General features: G+C 40.8%; 1 protein-coding gene across 9 annotated transcripts in view; it reads right to left on the reverse strand.

The window, feature by feature from the left end:
• Window positions 1-27181, reverse strand: part of ATP9B (ATPase phospholipid transporting 9B (putative)) — a 415099-nt gene that overhangs the window by 68767 nt on the left and 319151 nt on the right. For all 9 annotated transcript variants that reach the window (XM_037805661.1, XM_037805663.1, XM_037805662.1 and 6 more), the window contains 2 exons: window positions 16545-16657; window positions 13651-13899 (listed from right to left, as the gene is read on the reverse strand). In XM_037805661.1, coding sequence (XP_037661589.1) covers window positions 13651-13899; window positions 16545-16657 — 362 coding nt within the window. The remainder of the gene's footprint in view (window positions 1-13650; window positions 13900-16544; window positions 16658-27181) is intronic.

Raw genomic sequence — 27181 nt, forward strand, 5'->3', positions numbered from 1 at the left:
CATCTTCTATTCCCTGTCACTTTCTCTTTTAAATCAACCTTCTTTTCCTTTGTTGCACTTAACTAAAATTTACACTCCCACATTTAGTTGTCTAAGTCCCATGAGGCAGGGATCATGTTGTTTTTTTTTTTCCTTACTTCTGTATGTCCAGGTACACACACAACGTTTCTTGAACAAATGTAAACTAAAATTATTTTGTTGAAACTCAAAACATAAGGGGACAGTTGCATGGAATGCCTAGGACACAAGCAAAACCACAAACGGAATGTCTGCAGAGCACCTCCCGGGCCAGGCACGCTCCGGGGCCCTGGGAATGGACAGGGGGACAAACAGCCAGTTCAGTCTAATTTGGGGTTTTGAATTTAAGAAATGTATCTCTTCCTGTTAAAGTTACTAATCTGCCTTTAAACCATTTCTTTACATACAAGATGCAAATCACCTGGCAGAAGTAGCAAGTTTACAAGAAATGAAGTGGTTGAACCATCCTGCCAGTGCAGAAATGAAGCCAGTACTTGCTCTGGTGTATTATTTTGGATTCACTTATGATATCCACGCCACAACCAGTAACTAATCCCAAGGAGCTCAAGCCTAACTTCTGGCTATAAATCAAATTGGAATGCTGCTCAAATACATATTTTTTTAAGTCAGTGTCCTCATATCTTTTCAAGTTATATGAAAAATACAGAGGTTGCGTCATTAAGGCTGGAGGAGTGCATTTACTTGTCTTTTAAATAAAGATATCATGGCTTTTCATCAAGCTGGATTGTTACTGCAGTATGAACGACCTCAGTAAAGACAACTGGGGCTCTCCTTGGGTAATTTTCATTACATAGAGAAAAGAAACCACTACAGGCGTTTGGTTTTCTCTAAATGGGGCAAGGTAGGGGAGGAAAAACGAAATGGAAAACACTGACAAATGGAAAGCACTAACACAGCCTTACCTTAGTTGTTCCGTCCTCCCCTTTTCTTAACTCACATTTGAATTAACCCAGATAGATGGGAAAGCTTTATTTTCGTTTTAAACACTTTTGGAGGAGAGTTTACACATCTTTCAGAAGTGACTTCCAAACTGAATATTGCTAAGGTATGCTTATTCCTCAGCCTTTATTTTCTAGTCATCAATATCAATCTCAACTTTCCTGACTGTCAATCGAAAAAGTGTTTTCGTGCTTCCTTACTTTGAAGAGACCAAAACTATGGAGACTATTTGAGTAAAGAGCTAACCAGACTGAGTAAAATGGGAGTTTAGGCCTTTGGTCCTTGCTAGAATGTGATATGGCTAGTCAAGATGAAATCTGTGCCCTGAAAATCATATTTCTTCCCTATTTTAACATTATTTCAGTTTCATGAAGACAAACGTTAAAAACATACAGAGCTTCTCTTGTATTAAGGAAAATATTACTGAAAGATGCATCATGGGATTTAAAATCATGCTACCATCCGCAATTACCCTGTATTCCAAACACAGGCACACCTTGTTTCAATGTGCTTTGCTTTACTGCACCTCGCAGGTACTGTGTTTTTTACAAATTGAAAGCTTGCAGCAACCCTGCAGCAAGCAAGTCTATCAGCGCCATTTTCCCACAGCAGGTGCCCACTTCTTGTGTCATATTTTCATTAAGGTGCGTACATTGCTTTTTTTTATACATAATGCTACTGTACAGTTAACAGACTACAGTAGAGTGTAAACATAACTTTTATATGAGCTGGGAAACCACAAAATTCATGTGACTTGTTTTATTGTGATATCTGCTTTGTTGAGGTGATCTGGAACCAAACCCACAATATTCCATGCTGTGCTTGTGTAAATGCAAAGCTCAATGAAAAATTCTCATGTGTGGATCTGTGTGAAGAATACAGAACATCTTGCTGGCAGCTGGCAGCTCCCCTTGGTGCTTACCAACCACAACTGCCTCCTCCCTGAGGGTGAGCATTATCTTGGCCGCAAACACTGCAGTGGAGTCCCTCCTGTTTGGGAGGTTACATAAACATAATGCTGCAGAGTGTATTTTTCTGTGTCCAGCTTGTTTTACTCAACGAGATGTTAGCAAGATCTGCCCGTGTTCTGTGTTGTACTGAATGTACCCTCCTCTATTCACCCGACTGAGGACGGACACATGGGTCGTTTCAGTTCCAGCACATTTGGAGCGCGCTGCTGGAACGCACTACTTGGTGGGCCTGCTGCACGTGAGCCTGTGCTGGGAACAGGGCACAGGCTCTGCATATGATCAACTACAGTAGATGCTACACCTGTTTTCCAGAATGCTTGTACCAGCTGGGTGCCACTCTCTAGGGGTGTCCACCTTTGCCCATATGTGGTACTGTCACTTGTTTAAACCCCAGCCACTCACTGTGGGTTTAATCTGCATTTCCCTCATTGCAAAGGGGGCTATGTATAGTTTTGATTTTTTTTTTTTTTTGGTGCATTTGAATATTTTATTTTCAACATATATTTCTTATTTTCAATTAATATAATGCCATTATCTTTTATCAGACTGTGGTTTATCCTTTAAATGATATCTTTTGATAAACAGAAATTGGTAATTTTAATAAAGCCAAATTTATTAATATTTTCCTTTATGGTTAGTATTTTTGGTATACTACTTAAGAAATCCTCGCTTACCAGAAGGTTTTGAAGACAGTCTCCTGTGTTCTTATTTTGAGGCTTTGTTGCTTTGTCTTTCACCTTAGGTAAAATATCCAACTGAGGCAGCACCATTTAGCGACAAGAACATCCTTTTCTCACGGCTGTTCAGTACCATCTTCGTCATAAATCACGGGTCCTTTCAGGACTAAGTCTTCTGAACCATGCACATGGTATTTCCCATCATTTGTCGTCCTTCATTTCTCTGAGTGACACTTTGTAGATTTCTGGTAGAATATCCTTTGTTAGATTTATTCCTAGGGATTTATTTTTTTAGTGGTATTGTAAGTGGAAACATCTTAAAATTTTCATTTCCTAAAAGTTTGCTGCTGGTGTACGGAAAGACAATAGATTTTTCTCTATCAACCTTGTATCTGGTGACCCCGCTAACGCTAATAATTCATCCACAGGATTTTTTTGTTTTCCAAGTAAACAGTCACCTCATTTGTGAATAGTGGCAGTTCTATTTCTTCCTTTACAATCTTAATTCTTTTTGCCCTTTTCTTGTCTTGCTGTACTAGCCAGTATCTCCCACACAGTGTCGGATTAAAGTGCTGAGAGGAGACCAACCTCTGTGGTCCCCCCGATTATGAGGAAAAGTCTGCAGCAGTTTACTTACCATAAGTGCACTGGGTTTGCTATTTGTTTCAATGTGTCATATTTCCTTTTTCTCTCCTTGTATGGGTATTGCTCATTATTCTATCCCTCTCCCTTCTGTAAACTTGGTAGAAACTCTTTACCCTCTAGTGGTTGCCCCAGTGCTGACACTACCAGTAAATCCTTGACTATCAAAGTCTAATGTAACTTGGCACTTTCACCTGTTTCCTAAGGACCTTAGGGCAATTTTACATCATTTACATCACCTGCGATTTACACGCAGTTGTTGCTGTGAATCTTCACTCTGTATTTTAAGTGGTACAAGACATTTTTATGGCACGGTACAGTCAACATTCATCTCTCTCTTTGTTGATGTATTTTGCCCAAATCTTTCACCAATTTTTAAATTGGGTCATTGTTTTCTCATTATTGAGTTTTGGGAATTCTTTATATATTCTGGCTACCAGGTATTTATCAGATATGTATTTTTCAAATATTTTCTACAAGACCATGGCTTGTCTTCATATTCTTAACAGTGTGTTTCCAAGAATACAGATTTTACCCTGTTGAAGTCCAACTTATTGAACTTTTTTTTTTAATAATTTGTGCTTTTGGTGTCCTTAAAAATCATTGTCCAACCAAGCCAAAGATACAAAAATTTTCTCCTGGAAATATTATAGTTTTAGGCTTTATACTTAGGCATATGACCCATTTTGGCTTACCTTGGTTGAGGCTCTCTTTTAGCATAGTTCTGGGCATCATTTATTTACAGGATCATTCTTTCTCCATTGAATTTCCTTGGGATCTTTGTCAAAAATCAATTGACATCTTGGTAATATTGAGTGTTCCAATCCATAAACACAATATACCTCTCAACATAGTTAGACCCTCTTTGGTTGCTCTTCACTGTTTTACAGTTTTCAGCATACAAATCCTACATATATTTTGTCAGATGTATCCCTAAGTATTTCAGAGCTTTGGGTGCTTTGAAAATGGTACATTTTAAAATTTCAATTTCTAACTGATCATTGCTATTATATTAAAATGCAATCTATTATTGTACATGGACATCATAATGTACAGTTTTGGTAAATCCACTTATTGAATCTAGTAGTTCTTTGGTAGATTCCTTGGGATTTTCTAAGGAGGCAATCATGTCATCTACGAAAAAAAGACAATTTTATTTCTTCCTCTCCAATCTCTATGCATTTAATTTCTATTTCTCACCTTATTGCTCTGGCCAGGAACTCCAGAACTGTAAAGCACAGGTGTGGTGACAGCGGACATCTTTGCCTGGCTCCAAATATTAGAAGGAACTTACCCAGTTCTCTACCATTAAAGTATCATGTAAACTAGCATTTTCCATACATGCTCTTTATTAGGTTGAAGAAGTTCCCTTTTATTCTTGGTTTATCAAAAAGCTTTTTTTTTTTTTTAACCGGAATTTCTTCCACTGTTATCTACTGAAATGATTACATAGATTTTCCCTTTTAGTATGTTGATATGATAAATTACATTGATTGATTTTCAACTGCTGAACCAACCTTGCATTCCAGAGATAAGCCCCACTTGATTGTGACGTATTGTCCTTTTAATAGATCGCTGGATTTGATATCCTACTATTTTGCAATACATTTTTGCAGCTACCTTCATAAACGACACACCTATCTGTAGTTTCTCATAATGATTTTGTCTGATTTTGCGATCAGTGTAACACCGGCCTTTTAAAATGAGGTAGGAAGTATTCCCTCCTCTTCTATTCTCCAAAAGACTGTGTAGAAGTAGTTCTATTTCCTCATTCCTTATGTGGTACAGTTTGCCAGTAAAGCCATCTGAGCCTGAAGTTTTCTCTGTGGGAGGGCTTTAGTTACAAGTCAACTTTCTTTAATAGATACAGGATGTGAGGTGCCTTTGGGATCTTTAAGCCACTACTAAAGACATGGCCTGGGGGAAGATCTGAAATCACTGATATACAGAAACATATAACCCTATTCTCTTTGGACCAGTAAACCATTTTATTGATTTATTTGGTATAATGGTGAGTACTGATTTAAGACTGGTATTTTGTGTCATGTTAAGAAGGCACCTTTCTATTTTTCGGCTTACTTTTGAGCATTTGTGTGTGTGTGCACCTGTGCACTTGTTTATCTTTTGATCAGGAATTTTAACTTGAATGCTTTTATTTAAAGCCTCTACTGGAGATGAAATTATTATATGACATTTGACCTACTGAAAGAAGCCATTTAATATATTTTCTAGGGTCGAATCGTTCTTGTATTCCTAGGATAAATGCTACTTTGGTTATGGTGTTTTATTCTTTTAATATATTGCCACGTTTGATTTGTTGCCACTATCCATGTAGGAGTCCTGCATCTCCACTCCTGAGATTTGTGTGTGAATTTCTTTTGTGCATGTGTTTTTATGTTCCCTTGGTCAGATTTTGGAATTCTGGATAAGTTTGCTTCATAAAACAAATTAGAAGGACTTAGAAATTTTTTCTTCCTTCAGAAAAGTTTTTATAGTGTGGAATTTATTTGTAGCTCAAAAAAACTGACATAAAACTGTCTGTTCCAACGCTGTGTTCAATGACTTTTTGAATTTCTTCTCTGTCTGTTAAGGTTTTATGGATTTATTTATACTCAATTTTGCTAATTTATACATTTCCAGAACATGGTTTTGTTATTTAGGTTTTTAAAAATATTAGCACTGGGGTTGTGTTTAGTATTCTCTGGTAAAACGTTAAGCCAACTTGTTTACTGTACACTCTTATACACGAATAATTTTATATGCATGTACTTCGTTCGCACTGACTGTTTCGTACTATTTTTTGCCAATATTTTTTCCATTTTATTTACCTTTCACAGAATCAGCTTTTGAATTCACTGCTTTCTTAATCATTTCGTTTCATGTTTTCCTTTAGCTTTATTTTCTCCCACGCTTTTAGTTCAACGCCCGATTCGTTTATACTCATTTCTTCTTCCGGAGGGACACGCCCCTGTTCCCACGTGCAGTGTGCTCACCTGGCACACCCGCCGCCCTGAGCGCCAGCCCATCTTGGTGTCGCCGTGGCCCGTCAGTCCTGAGAGGGGGCGGCCAACAGGGTTGACCCTTGCTTGACCGTGGTTTCTCTTGGGTCATCCCGATGTGTAGGTAAAAAGAAAGCTGCTGAGGGTGGGTGCTGATTTGCAGGAACTTGGCTGCCAAAGGATATATCCCGGAGCTGTGCAGCACTGAGGAGAACGGGCAGCAGCAGGGCATGGGCTCCACTTCCCGCTTCCCGCGGCCACTGTCGTGCTGGAGCCGGCCACCTGGGTGCTGAGGGAAGCTTCCCGGCACGCGGCGAGGCATCGTTCGGTCAAACAGCTCCCAGAGCCACTGCCTGACTGCAGCTTTCCGGGCAATTTCAGCAGTATGTGCACGGGAAGCTGGGAGAGAGGTGGTGAAGCGTGCCTGTGTGCTGCCACGATAATACAGAAGCTGCTGCCTGACACCATCATGGGACACGGTCCCTGGGGTATTTTTCTATGGAGTATAAAAAGATAACCTGGAATGTAAAGACTTAGTGCGTTTCAAATGATAATTTCTCTGACTCCTGAGCTTCCAGAAATCTCTAATTAATATATTATGTGATTATTGGACAATATTACAAAGGTAAAACATAATTAAACTGTGAATGTAAAAATTACATTTAAGTGGAGGCTGAACTAAATCACAGCCATAGGCCACTGAGGAACACACTTCAGTGACCCTGGTCATGGGCAGTTTATGAACACACACATTTCATACTAAGAGTCCAGTACGGGGCAGTATAGCCGAGAGACAGATCACAAGAGAACAAATACATAATGCGGTGCAAGACTTTATCATTAATTTTCCACCACAATTCCATTATTGAATATTTTCAATACTTTCTGTGCTGTTCTTCTTGAAAAGCATGGGAGAAGCTTCCTATATCCCCTTAGTGATGACATACTCAGAGGGCCCAGCTGTGCTCAAAAGATACATTTACACTATGTACTTTATAGATCATAATTTAATCACTGACATTTCATCATTTTTTATTGTGGTTATTGCAATAATTGCTATAATTCAGTAGAATTATTAAGTATAAAATGCAATTTGATCAGTTGGAAAAACCGCCAATCAATATTCAAAGACAGGGAGTGTGGTGTTTATTCTCTACTGTCTGGAAAGTCACAGCAGTGAAGGCTTCATGTCACTGACAATGATTCGCGCCTTCAAAGATATTGACAAAACACCACAATTAGTCTTGCTTCAACAGGCACACACAATAAAATGAATTAAAAAATACAGGATGTCACATACATTAGAGCACACCTCTGTAAATCAAAAGCAATGCTATTTAGGACATATCGTTTCTCTACTTTCAAATCATCAGCTTGTGGTTTGTCATTAATTTAGCCGTTTCTAACACGTAAATGCCTAAGTGAGATGACGACACATACACCTTGAAAAAATATTTAAATAGCATTTACCTGTGTAAAGAATGTACCCATGGGGGTAGACAGGGGGGGAAAGAGCTAGTTTACAGGAGTAAGCAGTCATCAGAAATCGTGGCCAATCAATCTCTTGGACCAAAAGGGTCAGAAGTCTTTAGAGGTTTCCGTTCAAACCATGCCTTGAAATTACTTGAGTTTATGACCTCTGCACTTCGATGCTCTACTTACTTAGCTTATGTCATTTTATGATTGTTCATGGCATTAGTTCAGAATCGGCTTTCTACAGCTACATTGAACATATACTTACAGCACGTGCATGGGGCTGGATTTTAATTCTGTCAGTGAATTTCCAGGGAACACTGAATGTTTGTTAAGATGGAGTTTGCTCTGCAAACTGACAGGCACATGAAACTTTCTGTTCTCTCAGAGAAAATGAAATATCGATCACTTATCCTAAGAAACAAAGCCTGGGGTTTAAGTGGGCTCCACCTTATGAATACGAAATCAGTCAGTTACCCTCTGACATCACAACCTTCTACACGCTACAGTGTTGCTAAACCTGCCATAGATGACACAGCACTGGAGCTGCTGAGGGCCTGTACTGTACGTGGCCTTTACAATTCAGAATTGACTTCCCCAGGATTCCGTCATTTGTATAATAAAAATCCATTTGTGCACGCGCACAGGTAAGGTGAAGGCCTTTTCCATTTGCAGGAAAATGAAAATCAGAACTGCTCACGTTCTGAAGAACAGCAGCTGTGACATCAGACTCAAGCCAGGACGCCACATTCAATAAACTACAATCTTTCCAAAAAACCGAGATGCCACAAACAAACGGGCTGTAAGAGTGACGTGTCAATGCAGAGCATATAAAACCAGTCAAGTCTCTTAAATGATAATGTCGCTTATTAACCACATACGTTGTAATAGGTCAACGCTGAGGTTAAGCAGAAAACATCAATTGAACCATTTGCCTAAATAAAGCTCCAGGGTGCAATATTCCAAGCACTTTATTCAATAAAAAATGCTTTTAAAACAGTACTTTGGTGATTGGGAAACACTGCTGTCATCCGTCAACCTGCCAGCAGAGAGTTCAATAAGCTAAATAATGAACCACTGAGATTATTTTCCTTAGGCTTTAGTGATCTGCAAACACTGCATCGATAGAGTCTTTAAAAATTATGATGAAATCTAGTCTCTCCATTTTCAGATTAAAAATATGTGCTAGGGATTTTTTTTAAGGTTATTTAATGCTCTGCTATTCTTAATCATTGTCCAATTTCCAAAGTAGGATGAAACTTTAAAGAATTAAAAATAAATAGGATTTAACAGTTTCTGCTTTAATTTCTATACGTTCTTAGCAATCTTTGAATCTATGAAAGCTCTCTCTATAGCGAATTCCTAATTTAAGAATTAGAAAGTGTTATGAGTTATTTTAAAGATTAACAATAAAAAATCATATGTACTTTGAATAAAACTTTTATATTTATTTTGGCAGGTAATAAGATAAATATATAATATTGTATTTTTATAACTTCCAGTAAAATTTTCCTTGCGAAAAATCCATGGTCCAAGTTTCCCATGCTTATGACTAGGAAATAAATAATTCTTTTTTGATATATAATCACATGGAATTTTTGAGGATTTCCAGAATGATATAAATATAAAAAGCAATGTGTTCAACCCTTTCTCTATAAGAAAAGGAGTGGTGGCTCATTTCCTGTGAAAGGGCGGTTACAAGTAACCTGAATTTGTTCTCAGAGCTTGCCCCGGGGGCTGGGAAGACAGCAACGTACCACCCGACCCACTTACCTCGTCACTTCAGAGCCCCGGTTTCCTATGATTGTAGAACTAGGCATTTTCCCTAGGCTTCCTGACTAACACACACCACGCACGCACTCACACCACACACGCAGGCACACACACGCACCCCAGGAGTCATACTGAGTGTGGCTCCCGGGGATTTCGACACATGTGTTGGCCAACAGTCTATGAAATAGGACACTGGTGATAACCACGGGGCCGGCACAAATCTCGTCCACTGATTCCGTAAGAAGCAGGAAACTGACGGTGAAGGCCTGCGGACAGATGAAGCTTGGGTTTCCACCTTTCCTCAAAGTTTTTTCCTCTATACTAGGATTCAATTATAAAAAAATATATTTTAAAGTCTCTCAATAACTTCTAACACTCCAACTAATCCCGATTTGCTTCAGCTATGCCAGTATTTCCCAAAAAGAGGAAGTGGCAATGTGATTCACAAGAAGTAACTTAAGTTCTTCACCATAATCTTATCATGTATCCAAATACCTTCTAAATTTTGGGACAGAGCATTGCAAAACTGAAGGATCTAGCTCCTCTGTGAATTCTAAGAAAGGACAGCTGAAGACGTGGGAGTCAGGTCCAGTGTTCCCACCAGATTTAATCATGGACCCACACTTCTATTTCCCTCCTTCCAACTGTCATCCGTGGTTTTATTTACCATCTTCCCAAACAGCTGGAGACTCAGTCAGCTGCCACTTACCGTCCTCCACCAAAAGCACAGGATAGTGTAGGACGGTAGAAAAGCAGGGTCCCTCTCCTCACAGAACTCGCAGTGGCAGTGCAAAGACATTCCTACCAGGAGTAACGACTGCAGAACTGAGTACACTAAGCGGTAAGTCACACGGTGCATTGAAAAGCGCGGGGAGAGTTCCGAGGCTGCAATAACTGACGAACAGGGCAGGCGTTTAAGGTGAAGCAGGCTGCGAGCTAGTTCTTCCTCTTCAGACCTTTGCATCCTTTTAGTTGAATTAAAAAATAGATTCATTTTTTTTCACTAATTATAAAAGTAATGAGGTTGCTGTAAATGTTTTGAAGACTAATATAACAGTACCTCGAAAAAAGTAAAAATTCCCTTTTCCTGCAACCACAGGAGGTGCCCACAATTACTTGCTGCTTGTGTATCATGAAGAACATTCTAGAGAGGGCAGTTCTGGACAAAGGTGTGGGGAGAGGTGAGGACCCTGCATGGCCGCATGAGCAGACCGCCGGGGGCAGCTCGTGCCTGGAGTGGTCAGTGACAAGACGCAGCAGCAGAGCCAAACCGATGGCCCTGCGTGGTCTGGGGCCAGAGCCTCGGCTCAGCTGGCACGGAGCAGAGCTCAGGGCAGTGTGCACGTCCACCACAACACGCACACGGGGAGCGGTGGGGTCTACCTGGAGGGAGGTTCTCAGGAAAGACTCGACAAAACACGGCAACTGCCAGGATTGTGTGGTGGGAGAAAGGAGTATCAAGGTTTTGACACAAGAGGCTGAGATCACAGCAGCGTTACTGACAAATACCTGGGCAATGCGCAGGACAGCAGGTGTGCGGAGGAAGACGACGCTAATGTTTGATAGGTTGAGTCTGAGGTGAGACAACAATCAAAGGGAAACATTGTGAGCTTCCCAAATTAAAATAAAAAACAAAAAAAACTTTATCGGCTCTTTGGCGGTTTTTTCATCATCTCCAGCTCTTACCTGGTTAATGACATGCTCTCATAATTCCTAAGTCGGTTCATTTGGCTAGAGTAAGACAGTATCTTCACTAATCAAAAGAGTAAATGCCTATATACCTAAAGCTTCAAAAATAAAACTGGTTTTCAAAAAACATGGCAGCAACTTGTAGATCAGTGAGATACCAAAGACCTGCAGGCACACTTGGGGCTGCTTCTCAGAGCTCCTCGCTACGCAGGCAGGAAAGGTAACTTGGCCACGCGGACTGTGGGGTGTGGAGATGGACCACATTCAAGCCGAACAGGAAACTCGGAACTTGCGCAAAAGGCAGCGCACCCTTACACACACCACCCCCGCCCGTCGCCTGCCAGCATCTGCTCAAAAGGAAACACCTGTCAGACAGGCTCAGTGGCTCCCAACTTCGGGCACGACGCATCGGACTTTCAAAGTGAAGTGATGGCCAACCCCACGCCAGCCCTCCCGTTGGCACTCCTGGGGCTGAAGTGCCAGCAGCTGTGTGTAAGAAGACAAACGGAAAGAAAAATCTAGAGTCCCACCAACATGCAACTCATACGGTGATCCTGAACTCCCCAGGTCTGCAGACAGGACAGCGCAGCACCTCGGAAATCGAGTGTGTTCCCAGGACCTGGCGGCCTGTGCTGACGTCAGGACATCTACCTTCAAACCTCCTGGAGAAAGAGCAGTGACATTCCTGCTTGTTCCGGAACGATCTGGAAGCAGAGTTTCCTGCTTCTAGGTTCTGGAGGCTGCACGGGACATAAAGGCCCTCCTGCCGGCCAGCCTGTCAGGTGGACACTGCTCCCTCCCCGCGCCCAGGGGCCACCCCACACATCTGGGGACAGCAAGGTTCCCCCGCCATTCTCATAAGCCCTTCTCTAGTTCCCTCCTTGCTGGGTGACAAATTTGCACAAATTCATTTTTGTTATTACTCATAAGGCTCATTTCCTAACATTTAAAAATAAAAACTGTACCTTTGACTTAATTTTCATCAGCAAAATAGGGATGTGCTCACTAATGTTCCAGACTTTATATTAGACGTAACAGGGCCCACATATGCTAACGCAATTTCCTTATTTTTTATATGCCTCTTCATTCTTCTCCTTGCTCCTTCCCTCTGCCTCCCCCTTCTGCCTATCCTCTGTACTTCCACCTGCTGATCGGTAATACTAGGGTAATATTTTTAGGCCTATATCCTTATAATTTACAGAATTAGAATTTACCACATTCCTTACCCACCCATATAGAGTGCAGAATGCACTGGCTTCACTGTAGTCACCACAATCAAGTTTAAAACATTTTCATAACCCAAAAAGGGAGCCCTCATGGCTTAGCTATCACCCCCAAGCCCCTGGCAGCCAACAGTCTCCTTCTACGGATGTACCTATTCCAGACTTTTCATATAAATGGAAACACACACAATGTGGTCTTTGTGCTGGCTTCTTCCACTTAGCGAAGGTTTTTAAGGTTCATCTGTGCTGTAGGAAGAATTAGGACTTCATTTCTCTTTATGAACAAATAATGGCCCATTGCACACACAACCACACTTTGTTCCCACTCATCGGGAGATGGGCATCGGGTGGTTTCCCCATTTGGCCACTGGGAATAACACTGTCAGGAACAGTGTCTGGGTGGACACATTTTCGTTTCTCTGGGTCCCACCTAGGAGTGGAAGTTCTGGGTCACACGACAATCCTGTGCTTGTCCCCCTCAGGGTCTGACAGCTCTTGTCCCTCCACTCCAGCAGTGCGTGCGGTTCTGACTTCTGCACACCTGACCAGCTGCTTACTGTCTCGTGGATTCCAGCCACCCTAGTGGGAGTGGAGATGCCGCTGGTCTCTCAACCGTCATGCAGTACAGAGAAGAGTTTTCTCTTTTGCAATTAACTTATTATTAACCAGAATCACCAGACTCATTCTCCTTTTTAAAACGTTGGGACAATTTTTTTTTTTAATTTGATTGAAGGTATTTTTTTTAAATTACTTCAATGAATTATTTGAAGAAACATTAGGGGATAAAGCGTAAAAAAACCTGTATATAAAATATACTAAGACACCACAGTAACTGCTCAAATTAATTAAATAATGGCTTTTACCCTCCAAAAATCAAAGAACAATGTCAAGTTAGATATGACTAATTTACCACAATTAAATTTAACCTTTATGTCTTATCTAGATTTTTGAAATTATGTATATTGTTTCATCTGAAATAAAGACATTGTATCTAAATTCCGGCAAAATGACTGCAAATTTAATATGTGAACCTGGAGATTCATTTGGACGGCGTGGCCGGCAACCCGTTCCCGAGTTCCGACTGCAACGCCCCTCTGCTCGCGTGGCCTCCCGTGAGCAGCTCCCGCACCCTCCGCGCTGACTCCACGTCGGGCGGCGCTGCAGCCTGAGCTCGGCCGCCAGGGCAGGCGCGGGGGAGGGACACGCGCGGGCGGCCGCGGCTCACCTCGTCGGGGCTGGAGGCCTGGTAGGTGCGGCTCTCGTCACCGAAGTCCTGGTCGGCTTCTGCGCGGTCGCTGTCCCCGGTCACGCCGGCTCGGCCCTCGTACACGGGGGTCACGTTGTGACACAGGGCGACGGCCTTCACCGCCTCGTGGATCCGACTGCTCACGCTCTTCCTAACTTTGGGGGCTGAAGTCTGGGTTTTTCTTGGTGGAACTGAGCTGGTATTGTTTCCACTGGCTTGAGAATGCATCTTTAAAATAAGGAATGCACATAAGATAAAGCAGTTGAGAACTCTGTAGCTGACACTGAAATTATTAACACGTATTACTTTTATGAAGCTAAGCAGCGAAGGAAAGGGAAAGTAGTTTGATTTGATTATGTGATCTGAATCTAATTATTTTCTACATAAACATTTATTAATATGTTATTTTTTATCCTATGCTGCAAAGTGCTTTGACATTTCCATGTTGTCACATACATATATCAAAATATTTGCTATACTAAGAAGTTTGACAATCTCCTTTTACTAGGCTGATTTTTAACCATGGCCCTAATTTTCCTAAGTCCTTAACAATTTCTGTTTATTCAAGACTTCGTTACACAATGGTATCAAGCCGAAAATAACACAAAAATTTAAGAATCTTCCCTTAACTGTGCAAATTAATTCAGCTAGCGAGAGCCTCTAAATTTAGATTGCCTAATTTTGTGGGTAATAACTGCATACAACAATAGTTGAAGTCAATGGAAAAATGATCCCCATGTCAAATTTTCCCACCAGGTTCTCTTGAAGCAGCTGTTCATTGAGCACCATCAGATGCAGGGGGGGTTTGGGGCTGAGTATTTTCCAGTGTGACCCTCCCACTTGGGGACAGGCCTTCCTGGGCAAGGGTATGATACGGCAATGGCCCTGGTTCCAGCGGCAGCGTCAACCACTTTCTCAGTTGACTCCAGAGTAGCTCATGACAGTCCCTTGTTGTGTGACGGGCACCCAGAGCCACTGCGCCGTGACTGTGCTGCCCACCCAACCACGGTGTCTAAGATCGGACTTACCCTTCCTGCTGGTCTGGCGCTCATTTCCAGAGAAGCCTTTAAACCTCTGCATTTGCATTCTGCAAACACTGATGCCATTACAGCCGCAAATAAATTAAGCTGATTTACTCCTTCTGAATTATGTTATGTTTATTGATGCTTGTATAATTTAATTTCACACAAATTCTATTAAAGAATCACCGACAGTTTCCAGTGGGGAAATATAATCAGGTTATAGATTTGTGTTACATTACAGTGGACCTACTGGACTATTGTCATTTTAATGGGGAAACAGAACATAAACGAGGAATAAAATCAATTTCACAAACAAAATACCATCTAACCAGCTAACCAACAGAACGTTTTCAATAAAAATGATTTTTTAAAAGTCTGTGTAAAGGGAAATATTGTTTGTTGTTTTAAAAAAAAATGATGACTTCATCTTTTCTGCTTTTGATTATTTCTAATAAAATGACAACTTATTTGAAATTATTAAAATACAAACTAATTTTTTAGAAGAGAAGGCTTTTAAAAAACTGAGTAGGCTACTGACAAGTCTACCTTGAACTCCGTGGCGGTGGAAATACTTCCAAGGGGAGGTGCAGTCAGGCCCAAGTCTGTGCTAAGTTACGTCTGGAACACATGACTGAACACAGAAGTCTCAGGGACGCCACAGCTGACTTGCCCTGGACGAGCCTGTGGAGGTCTGCAATCGGCAGTCCCTGCAGGACCTGAGGGGCCAGACCGCCTGGGCCAGCTGCTTGCACTTTGACCCTGACATGCACGGGCCACTTTGCACCACAACAACCAACCAACAGGTGCACAAAGGCCTGGGGCAGCGGCCATTCCGGGTCCAGACCTGTGCTTGGGGCCAGCATTTGCTCCACACTAAGTCTGACTACATGGATGGAATCGGTAACCGCAAATTAAATGACAACGAAAAGAAATCCAAGTGAAAGAAATACATATGCTACTCGTGACCAGGATTATATAAACTGAGGAAAACGGTTTATGCTTCCACATCCTTCCATATCCATACAAACTGCCCTCGCAAGCCCATCGCCAGGCAGCAAGGCGTGAAATGACCCAGGGCCAGGCTGACCGGACAGAGCCCCTGTCCACAGAATCCCTGCAAACGATGGCCCCTCCAGGCCGGCATCCTCAGACCTCAAAAGCAAAGAAGACCTCTTTCACAACCTCAAATAACTCTGAGGCACCAATGAAGAAGAGAAAATTTAGGCTATGTTAAAAAAGAGTATTTATTGGAGAGACATACAAAATATAAACAGATGAAAGAATGTGAGATTTGGGCTTCCTTCAAAATAATACTGTGAAAACGGGTATAGCCGAAACAAAATCAGCAATGAAGTGGTAGTTGTCAAAGTTGAGTGACAGGCGTACGAGAACTCAAGACACCATTGTGCTTACTTTTTTGAGAAAGATGAAAAAAGGAATTTACCTTTAAAAATTATGAGAAAAGTTTTACTAATTATAAAGAAAACAGAGGGATTGCTGAGAAGCATATTTGATGCAGCATTCTACTGAAATATCCTTAGCAATACTGTCTACTGAATAACTTTTACAAATAATTCACTAAGAAAATGGAATGAGTAAACAACTTAAGCTTCCTATGCCTTACTTTGATCATACTAATGCCAAAACGTTTATTTAAAATTGCTTGTTTAAAGATGTTTATTTAAAATACAAATGCTTCTTCTTGATATGTATATTAGATGATAAAAAATAATACATGTTAAAGATTATCAATCTTTAATTAATATATTAGCACATAATTGGTTCCATTTAAATCAATTGTTTTCGAGAATTTTGAAAGAAAATCACATTAGAAGTAAACCAACTTCTTACCTGTGAATAAGAATTTATGACATGGTTTTGAATTTCATCCATTGTGTCAGTTCCATAAGATACAGTACCCAGATGGAGACGCTTAAATATCATTTCATTCTGGGTGAGAGTTCCTATAAGAAAAGAACAAACCGCAAGAACAGAAAACAAATTAATGCAACAAATTCATAAAGAAAACCGAAATGTCACATGACGTATACTTTATATCACTGAAGGGGTCTTTCTCATTTTTTAATATGCAGCAAGAATATTCTACTAAGTAATACAAAATACCTTAAAATGTTATCTGCTACTATTTGCATTAAAACAGTGAGGAAAAGAAGTTTTCTTAGCATTCACATTCATTTTTTAGTAACTTAATAACGAAGGGTTTTAGTTATATGAAGAAAGCCTCGTCTCTGCCTTTCAAAATGCAAGTTTGGTCTGTTCTGAGAGACAGGCATAAAACTGAAAAACTGAGTTACTATCTTTTTAATTACAATAAAGAACATTGCCCTAGAAAGACATCAAATAGCTCAGAATTAATGTCTATCAGTTAAAAAAAAACAAAAACAAAAACAAAACAAACCTGTTTTTGTTTTTGTAAAATTAAGTAGTTTTAACTGAACAGAGAAACATATTCCAGCTGTTTGTAACCCTAAGCATGTATTTGTATTACGTGGAACCATAAAGTTGTTTGCATGTGAAGCAGTTAACTACAGACATGAGGTTTGTGAAGAAAGCTGGCTTTTCTAAACAGCAAACAATCTCAGTGTGCTGACTTCATACTTGCTCGTCCATAGACCAAGGTATAACCAAGGGGTTACCCATTAGAATGTCAGTACATCTGGCTCAAAAAGAAATTCCACGTGAGCTTGACGGAAGCCATGCTAATTCACGGCTGGTATATAAGGAAAGGCAATTTAAGAGATGACTATGAGTAATTCGGTTTTTCGAGATTTCATGGTTTCACCTTAACGTAAGATATACAACCAAAAGGCAGCGAAGTTACACAACTAATTAAGCAGTATTCTGAGATAATGTTTTGCATTTCAAAAACCTGGTGAATTTTCATAAAAAATGGCACATAAACCAATGTTACACATTTCGTAACTCTGAAGGGAGAAACTAAACACCTAACATAAAAAAGTGAAATCACCTAGGAGAGTCTGCACGGCTCTGGACGTGGGAAGTGGGCTCTCACAGTGCTGCCCTGGAGGTTTCTGCATTACTTTCAAAGCGCATCTAAGAAGGATGATTCCCTGACGTTTGTGTAGTTATAAATATGAATATGGACAATCATATGAGCAATCCATAACAAAAGATGGATTTTTCACATGGTTAAAAGGCACCCATAAGACATTAAGTAATTAGATATTAACTATTTCTCTTTGGCACACATGATATTGAAAATACAATATGAAATATTTTCACATATACTGAAAAGCCCATGTAAACTAGTCGGGATTAGTGTGAAAAGCAAAACAGGTCATCGACACAGCACCTTCCAACAGGACACAGAATTATTTTAAAATAAAAGGACATAACTATACCTTGCAAGTAGTATTTTAGAGACTTTATTAAAACATCTTAAAAGAATGGATATAATAAAGTTTTATAGGTTTCAAAGAATAGTTACTATCAGGGATGCTTGTCAAGTTTTGTAAATTTTGCCTTTCACAGGATTATATGTCACTCTTTTAACACCGTTGTGCTCTATGTGCCCTGAATGAATGGCTCCAAAGTTTCATTAAAGTGGGAACAAAACATAATTAAATTATATGAGAAAGTGTAGTTTAAAATTTTTTTTCTTATGCCATCCTTATTAAATAAAGTAGACCGAAAATACTAGGTTATATATCAAATAATGTAGCTAGCAAAAACTCAGCCTTGAAATATCATAAGGAAGTTCCATAACTGCTTTATATGAAAGATCTGAGATGCAAAACGATAGTTCTAGTATTATCTTCACTCAAAAGATAATGAAGTATTACATTAATTCATGTTAGAGTAAGTATAAAGTCTCCCTCTTGGGCATGCCCAAATGAGCAGTTCTGTTGACAACTATTTAACAAATATATTATTTCAATTAAAATACTTTACTTATCAGTCTGACAGAACTAAAGAATTTCCTTTAGACTTTTTCTTCTCTGATATACAATGAATGGGAAGCATAATTTACGGTGAGGCACCGTAATTAGGCATGGATGCAAAGCGGTTTATAAATAGGCCTCTGATTAATACCACTTTTAAACAGTTTATTACAATCAATTTCACATGTACAGGAAAGTTGACAGAACATTACAATGAACACGTATATAGTTTTTGCCAAAAATCAACAGTTACTTCTTTAGGTTTTTGAACAACCTTATGCAAATAACATAAAGGTCCTTAAATAAAGAAATAACATTTCATTCATTCATTTAATCATATATTCGATGTTTGTTTTACAGTACTGCTTCAGGCACTGGGAATACAAAGTAAGTGTTAAGATGCTGCATTTACAATGTTTATGATGTTAGCATTTACTGATCTTTTAACACCCAGGTCACTTCTCACTTTCTCTATGAAGGGTTTTCAATCCTCCGGGACTCGTAAAATCATCATAACCCAAACACAACCCATGACCTCTGCCTTGCCTTTCTCCAATCAACAGCATCCCCTAATCAACAGCATCTATGATGGGTAAGTTCCTGTGTCACCCTGGCCTGGTTATGGTGTCCGGCTATTTGGTCAAGCAGGCTCGGGCCTGATTGTTACTGTGAGGGTATTTCACAGATGGTCAGTTGATTGCATCGATGGCTGATTCATCTGTAATCAACAAAGGACAGTGGCCTCAGCCACGAGGGGAGTCTCCTCATCCAGTAAGTTGGAGGCCTTAAAAGCCATAGTTGAGGAATTCAGAAGTCAGAAAGAAGACTCTCTACCTCTATTTCAGTCAGCCAGCTTCTCCTGGGGAACTCCCCTTCATTGGCATTTCCAATTTGTGGCCTGCCTTATGGAATTCAGACTTGCCCATCCCATGGTCGTGTAAGCCAATTCCTTTAATAGATTTCTTAATATGTACACAAACATACATACACACACACACACACACAGACACTCATCAATATCCTGTTGGTTCTGTTTCTCTGGAGAACTCTAATACAGCATCCAACCAAGAAGTCCAAGGAGTCCTCTGTGGCTCACACTCCAGCTCTTGCAGGGACCCCTATGACAAAAGGCAAGACCCTCTGAACTTAGCATCCTCATCTGTGAAATACTTTCCAAGGAAGTGTTACACAAGGGCACAGGTGAAATGCTTGACTCAGCAAGTTCTAAAGAAATGGGAGCTGTCCCCATCACCACCACCATTAACACCACTGCCATCACTTTCACCATCATCACCACCACCACTACCACCACCAACACCACCATCACCACCACCACTATCACCACCACCACCACCATCACTATCGCCATTATCACTATCACCATCACCATCATCACCACCACCATCATCACCACCACCATCACTATCATCACCACTATCACCATCACCATCATCACCACCACTACCACCATCACTATCACCATCACCACCACCCCCATTATCACCACTACCATAATCACCATCACCACCACTATCACCATCACCACTACCACCACCACCATTTCCATCATTATCACACCTTCCTTTCTTTGCTCTCTGTATCCAATCAGCCCTCAATCTTCTCAATTCTACCCTTTAAATTCTCAAACCGACTTCAATTCTCAACCTTCTCAGTTTCTTCTCAAAAACACGTTACAAGTCCTTTCATGCTTCCACATCTGTTTTAGAACCCTTGGTTCTGTCTTCATCATCTCCCATCTGGGTCTGTAACACTCTTAAATGGCTTCCTGATCTTTAAGGCATTTCTCTCACCAATGAGATCTTCCTAAAATAAAAATCTCTTCACTGTACTCCTCTGCTTAAAAACCACCACCAACTCTCCATTATTTAAAAACCTAGATATAAACTTCTTAAAGTAAAAAACAGAGCTCTGTCCACTTCTGCCTGCACCACTCTCCTATTCCAGCATCCAGTGCCCTTGTCCACATGTCCGCCTCATGTCCGTGATCTACCCCAAACATGCCGGGAAAGTTCATGTTCCTGGCCCTCACACATGACTTTCCTTTGTTTCAAATTCATTTATTCATTTGACAAAAAGTCTTGAAAGGCACTGCTACATGTTGGACTTTGGAAGTAGACAGACCCAGGCTGTGCAACCACAGTGGAGAGGTCTAAACCTCCCCAGGCCACAGGTTCCTCATCTGTGAAGTAGAGAAAAGACCACCTATCTTATAAGGATACTGAAAAGAATAAACGAGGTAATGGATAGAAAATGCCCGAAGCACAAGGATGAAGAGTTCGGATTTCTTTTCTCAAGCCCCTCATGGCATAACGGGAAGAGAGACACGCAGGAGACAAGGCAGCCTCTGAGAGGAACCGTCAGTGGAGAGTTGCATGACAGTTCTTGCAGTCAGTCAGGGACTGCCGCACAAAGCAGCAGCACTTGACCTGAGGCTGGTAAGAAATAACGGCCTGTCACACGGTGGTGACGACGACAGACAGTGTCAGGAGGACACTGTGGGGTGTGTGTGCGTGAAAGAGCATGTGGTCTGGGAACTGAAATCAGCCGATGTTAATCAAGGTTTATAATGAAATGCAAGGCTGGGTGGAGAGAGACGCTGCAGATGGGGCTGGAGACCAGATGCCATGCTATCGGGTGTGGGTTTCATTCCAGAGGATCCACCATGTGGGGGACAGGGCAATTGGGGGTTCAAAGTTTAGAAGAGAACCAATAGGACTTAGGAACTGAGTGACTATGGAGACAAAGAATCTAAGCATTATTCAGCAGAGCCAAAAAGGAGAAACAACCCAATATTCATCAACTGATAAACAGTCAAATAAAATGTGATATATCCGTGCAGTAGACTGTGACTCAGCCATAAAAAGGAATGAAGGGCTGATGTACCCCACACCATGGACGCCTTGAAAACATGATGCTTCGAGAAGACACCAGGCACAAAAGCCCACACGTTGTAATTTCCACGTGCATGAGACGTCCAGACTAGGCAAACATACAGGGACGGAAAGGAGACCGGTGGCTGGCTTGGCTGGGTCAGGAAGGGGAGTAATGGGAAGCGACTGCTAATGAGCTCAGGGTTGCTACGTGGGCTGATGAGAATGTTCTAAATTTAGAGTGTGGTAAGGGTTATACAACTCTGTGAATACACTAAGAATCACTGAACTGGAGACTCTGAACGGGTGAACTTTATGGTATGTGAATTATATCTCAAAAAGCTGTTAAAAAAAAGGTACTCTAAAAAAATAAAACATAATTGAAAACAATTACACCGAGTGATAAGAGTGACATGTCCTGATGGTTTGTCATTTGAATTAAATTGTGTAATAACTGCTGCAACTTCCGAAATTTCTAAGTTGCTAATAAGTCAGGTTACAACCAGTTCAAAATTGCTATATTCAAACACACGACTAGCATTATTTTTTTATCAATTACACAATGAAATATTTGGCTCTGTTATTTTGCCATTTGAATAAATATATTTACTGCCTGTTGGGTTTAAGAAACTGGAATATTTATGCAGACACACTTAGGGTGAGGGGCACTTATTATTGTTCACGCATTAAGATGAATCCTGAAAATATTTTTCAAAATTTCAATGATGTTTTTAATTTCATAATTTACTATGACTTACTGTGCCAGTTTGGATATACTGTGTTCCCCAAAAAGCCATCCATGTTCTTTAATGCAATTTTGTGGGGGCAGATTTATTAGTCTTTTGATTAGGATAGAAACTTTTGATTGAGTGTTTCCATGGAGATGTGACCCTGCAAATTCAGGATGGGTCCTGATTAGTTCAGTGGAGTATTTAAGAGAGAAGCTAAGAGCTGACCCAGACCCAGATGCTTGTTAGTACTCAGAAATGGTTGGAGATGTGGACAGAAGGACGTTTGGAGATGCTAAGCTAAGAGATGAAGCCCAGAGTCTGCCTCGGAGGACCTAAAAGAGGACCCCCAGATGCTTACAGAGAAAGGCCCTGGGAGAACAAGCAAGGATGCACGGGAGCTGAGAGAGAGAAGCTAAGAGAGACCCAGAGACAATATGGAGAAGCCATTTTGAAACCAGAACCTGGGAGCAAAGGACCAGCGGATGCTAGCCACGTGCCTTCCCAGCTGACAGAGGTGTTCCGGATGCCATTGGCCATTCTTCATTGAAGGTATCCTCTTTTTGATGCCTTAGTTTGGACACTTTTATGGCACTAGGACTGTCAATCTGTAACCTAATAAATCCCCTTTATAAAAGCCAATCCATTTCTGGTATTTTGCACAACGGCTGCTCTAGCAAACCAAAACAGATTTAGTTAGGGTTCTCCAGGGAAACAGAACAAACAGGAGATATCTGTAAATGTGCAATTTTATAAAAGCGTCTCAAGCCCCTCTTGAGGAGCTGGTGGAGAATGCAAGGGTATTGGCCTGCCCTACCTCGATGGTTGCTAATATGCCCACAGACATAGGGGCCTGGTGGTTTGATGGGCTGAGCCCTCTACCACAGGATTTGCCCTTGGGAAGACGGTTGCTGCAAAGGAGAGGCTAGGCCTCCCTATGGTTGTGCCTAAGAGCCTCCTCCCGAATGCCTCTTTGTTGCTCAGATGTGGCCCTCCCTCTCTAGCTAAGCCAACTTGAAAGGTGAAATCACTGCCCTCCCCCCTACGTGGGATCAGACACCCAGGGTAGTGAACGTCCCTGGCAACGTGGAATATGACTCCTGGGGAGGAATGTAGACCCAGCATCGTGGGATGGAGAACATCTTCTTGACCAAAAGGGGGATGTGAAAGGAAATGAAATAAGCTTCAGTGGCAGAGAGATTCCAAAAGGAGCCGAGAGGTCACTCTGGTGGGCACTCTTATGCACAATATATACAACCCATTTAGGTTCTAATGAATTGGGTTAGCTGGTGGTAGATACCTGAAACTATCAAACTACAACCCAGAACCCATGAATCTTGAAGACAATTGTATAAAAGTGTGGCTTATGAGGGGGGACAGCGGAATTGGGGGGGCCATAGGGATCACAGTCCCGTTTGTCTAGTTTGTGGATGGATGAATGGAAAGGTAGGGGAAGGAAACAAACAAACAGACAGACAGACAAGGGTGCCCAGTGTTCTTTTTTACTTCAGTTGCTCTTTTTCACTCTAATTATTATTATGGTTATTTTTGTGTGTGTGGTAATGAGAGTGTCGGGGATTGATTTAGGTGATGAATGTACAACTATGTAATGGTACTGTGAACAATCGAATGTACGATTTGTTTTGTATGACTACGTGGTATGTGAATATATCTCAATAAAATGAATATTAAAAAAAAAAAAGTGTCTCAAGCAACTGTGAGGATGCACAAGTCCAAATTCCATAAGCAGGATGCAGGAGTCCAAATTTTGTAGGGCGGACAGCAAGCTGACAACTCTGAGGAAGGTCTCTGATGAACTCCCCAGAAGAGGTTGGCTGAAGAAGTGAAAGTTCTCTCTCTTCTCTTTTAAAAGTCTTCAAGTGATTGGGTTAAATCCAGCCGACTGAATGATCTCCCTGAGGAAGACACTCCCTTCTTGATGTAATCAGCCACAGATGCAGTCAATTGGCTGATGATTTAATAAACCACCCTTCTGCTTAGTAACCAGTCACAGATGTCCTTGCAGTAATGGTTAGGCCAGTGCTTGCTTGACCAGACACCTGGGCACCGTCACCTGGCCAACTGACACTTGAACCCAACCATCACACTTATTATACCTTCCTATGAGCAGAACAATCAGTACTAATTTCAGACTTTCTAGTATTTGTAAAGTAGTAGATAATGTAGCAATACTAAATCACTTATTAAGAATCAGTAACACTAAATTATTTTTCAAATCTTATCTCATATGATTCTTACAATTTCATCCAGTAGATTTTTACAATTTTTGCCATATGAGTAAGGCAGAAATTACTATGTTGCAAATTTGAAACTCTGGAATTGGGGAGGACTAAGTGAAGAGAGCCAGATGGGGAAAGAGCTGTCACATCAAAGGCTCCGCAGCAGACTTTAGGATAGGTCATTCCCGAGACTAAAAATGCCTTTCAACAAAAGGCTTGTTTGTGATTCCCGAAACAATTTTTGTAGCCTTTTAATAAAGCAAAAGAGTTATTCTGGACTACAATGAGCAAAGTAGGCAAAGAGGAAATCAATTCCTATGGAAAAAGCCCTACAGGATCATTCCCAGGATGGCAGGCAGCAGAGGTGAGGCCCAACGCAGCAGGGGAGATGGTTTTTTGGAGAAGCATATGTAGAGCTTTCTGATCAAGTATTACCAGATTGTAACTTGGCCTAATACCAATATTCTAATAGGCAATAATAAAAGAGCAAGCAAGTGTGTGTAATATATGAACAAAGATAACTGTCTATACACCAAAAGGATATGCAGCTCACCTCAAGTGTATATAATTTCTTGTGAAGACTCTAGTTGAGCAAAATAATACTTACACCTTATCGTTATATTAAAATGCAAAATTACTTAGGCCTTACAACGAAGAAATGGAAATAAACCTTCTAAAGTGATAACATTAATTTCAAATTGTCAGGTACACATTGATTTTTAAAAATATCTGACATTATTTAATGTGGAGTCACATAATTATCTATGCTATAAACACGCTTTCTCAGAAGATTATGAACCCTAATATTGAATGCATCTGTTCAACTATTACATGTGTTAAGGATATCAATTGGTCCAAACACCCCTAAAATGTTCTTTACAGCACTCACATCCAAGCACTTACATTAGTCAATAATAGTACCAGGAAGACAGTTCGTGCTGGTTGTAATGGAGTCTCCTGGTTATCCCCAGGCAGGAGTGACTGCATTCACCTTTTGGTTTAAAGGATCTGGAAAAAAGTCTAAATCTTATTTCTGTGATTTCCAAGCCTTGCACACACTATATAGTACACGTCATGCTTCGATGCCCTTGTAACCCATAGAAAATGGTCTTTCTCCTACAACAGATGATGCTTTCCCATGAAACACACATGTGATTCAAGTCTAAACAACATGGCATTTTGGGTAATGGATACTATAATTAAAATGTGAGTCCTAAAAAACCTGTTGTTTTAGTGGGTGTTTTTAGTAATGGCTTTGTTCTACATGAAGATAAAAACTCCCTAACAAAGGAATTAATGTATTGCTTTAACAGGCTGCACCCTGAGTTAAGTTTTAAAATTTATGAGTTCTCTGCAGCATTGTTCTTTAAACAATGGCATTGTCAAATGCAACCAGTGAGAAGATTAAAGTTTTCCCAGCAGATTAAGTACAAATTATCTGTCCTCCTGTTTCAGCATCATTTGTTCATTTATCACATGGCGCCTAGGATTTCTGGTCAGTGTCAATATGCTCTGCATCCTTGCAGCTAACAGATGTCTTCTCTTGTCGAATGAATTACTTTATGTTTCATGCACTGCTGGCCACAGATGTGTCACTATAGCAACATCATTAATTTCAGATCTTACCGGAAACATGCACTCCAATCAAACCTAATTATACTGCATTGCTTTCTTGTCCACAATAAGGAAACTATAATGCAATTATTGGGATACTTCATTTTCTATTCTGCTGTGGCAAATGCAAGAGCCACTGTGATGGACGTGTCTTGTCAAAAAAAGCTTATTGATGAAGCACAAACCCAATTTACAACCATACAAAGGACTACCTTGCAATTATGTTAGTAATGTAATACTCCTTAAGACAGCTAATTCTTAATCATTTCAGGTGAAATTTGGGCCCCTTGTAAGATTTTTGCAAAGTGCTTTATGTACCTATTCTCTACCTCTGATAAAGAGAATTCAGAACTCTCTGTGCCCTCTAATAAACAAACACCCACTGATGGACTTGCAGCTATGACTGAGGTCATCAAGGGAGCCATTAAAATCTGATCAACTTCAGATTTACATACTGAAGGGGCAGCAGAGAAGGTGAATTACTTATTCAACTAAAATAAGGAATTAAAAATAGAAATAACTTAATTATTTCAGTTACTGGACTAAATCAACCTGCCAGTAAGGATTGGTCTACGCATTGGGCTCATCAAGATATTAAAGCTCATAAGGACAGAGGTCAGACAAGCAGGTTCTAGAATCTGATCCCGATTTGTTATTTCTCTGCATCCCTGACTGTTCCACTTATCTCTCAGTGTTTAACAAACCACCACCAAACCTTAATGGCTTCAAACGACAGCACTTACTTTGCTCAGAACGGCTGAAGGATCAAGCACCTAGTTAGAGCCAATGCCAGGATTTAACACCAGCTCCGACTGAATTCCTTCCCGTGACTATGCTCAATATGTGTTTCTATGGGATCCAAGTGAGGCAGTAATCAAATCCTGCCCATTCGCTTGGCAGTGATGAAACAACTGTAGAATCATCACCTACCCCATCAGCCCACGATTTGGCCAGGCGGCCCTATTCTCTACACGTGCCCCAGCCATGCACCACCTGTCCCAGATCTCTTGGATCCTGACTCGCCCTCACAGTAGGAGGACATCCAGGCCCTCCTGGGCTGGCCAGGCACTGCAACTACTGGGACAGGGGACC

This window comes from Choloepus didactylus, chromosome 16 (assembly GCF_015220235.1).
Source record: "Choloepus didactylus isolate mChoDid1 chromosome 16, mChoDid1.pri, whole genome shotgun sequence".
NCBI lineage: Eukaryota > Metazoa > Chordata > Mammalia > Pilosa > Megalonychidae > Choloepus > Choloepus didactylus.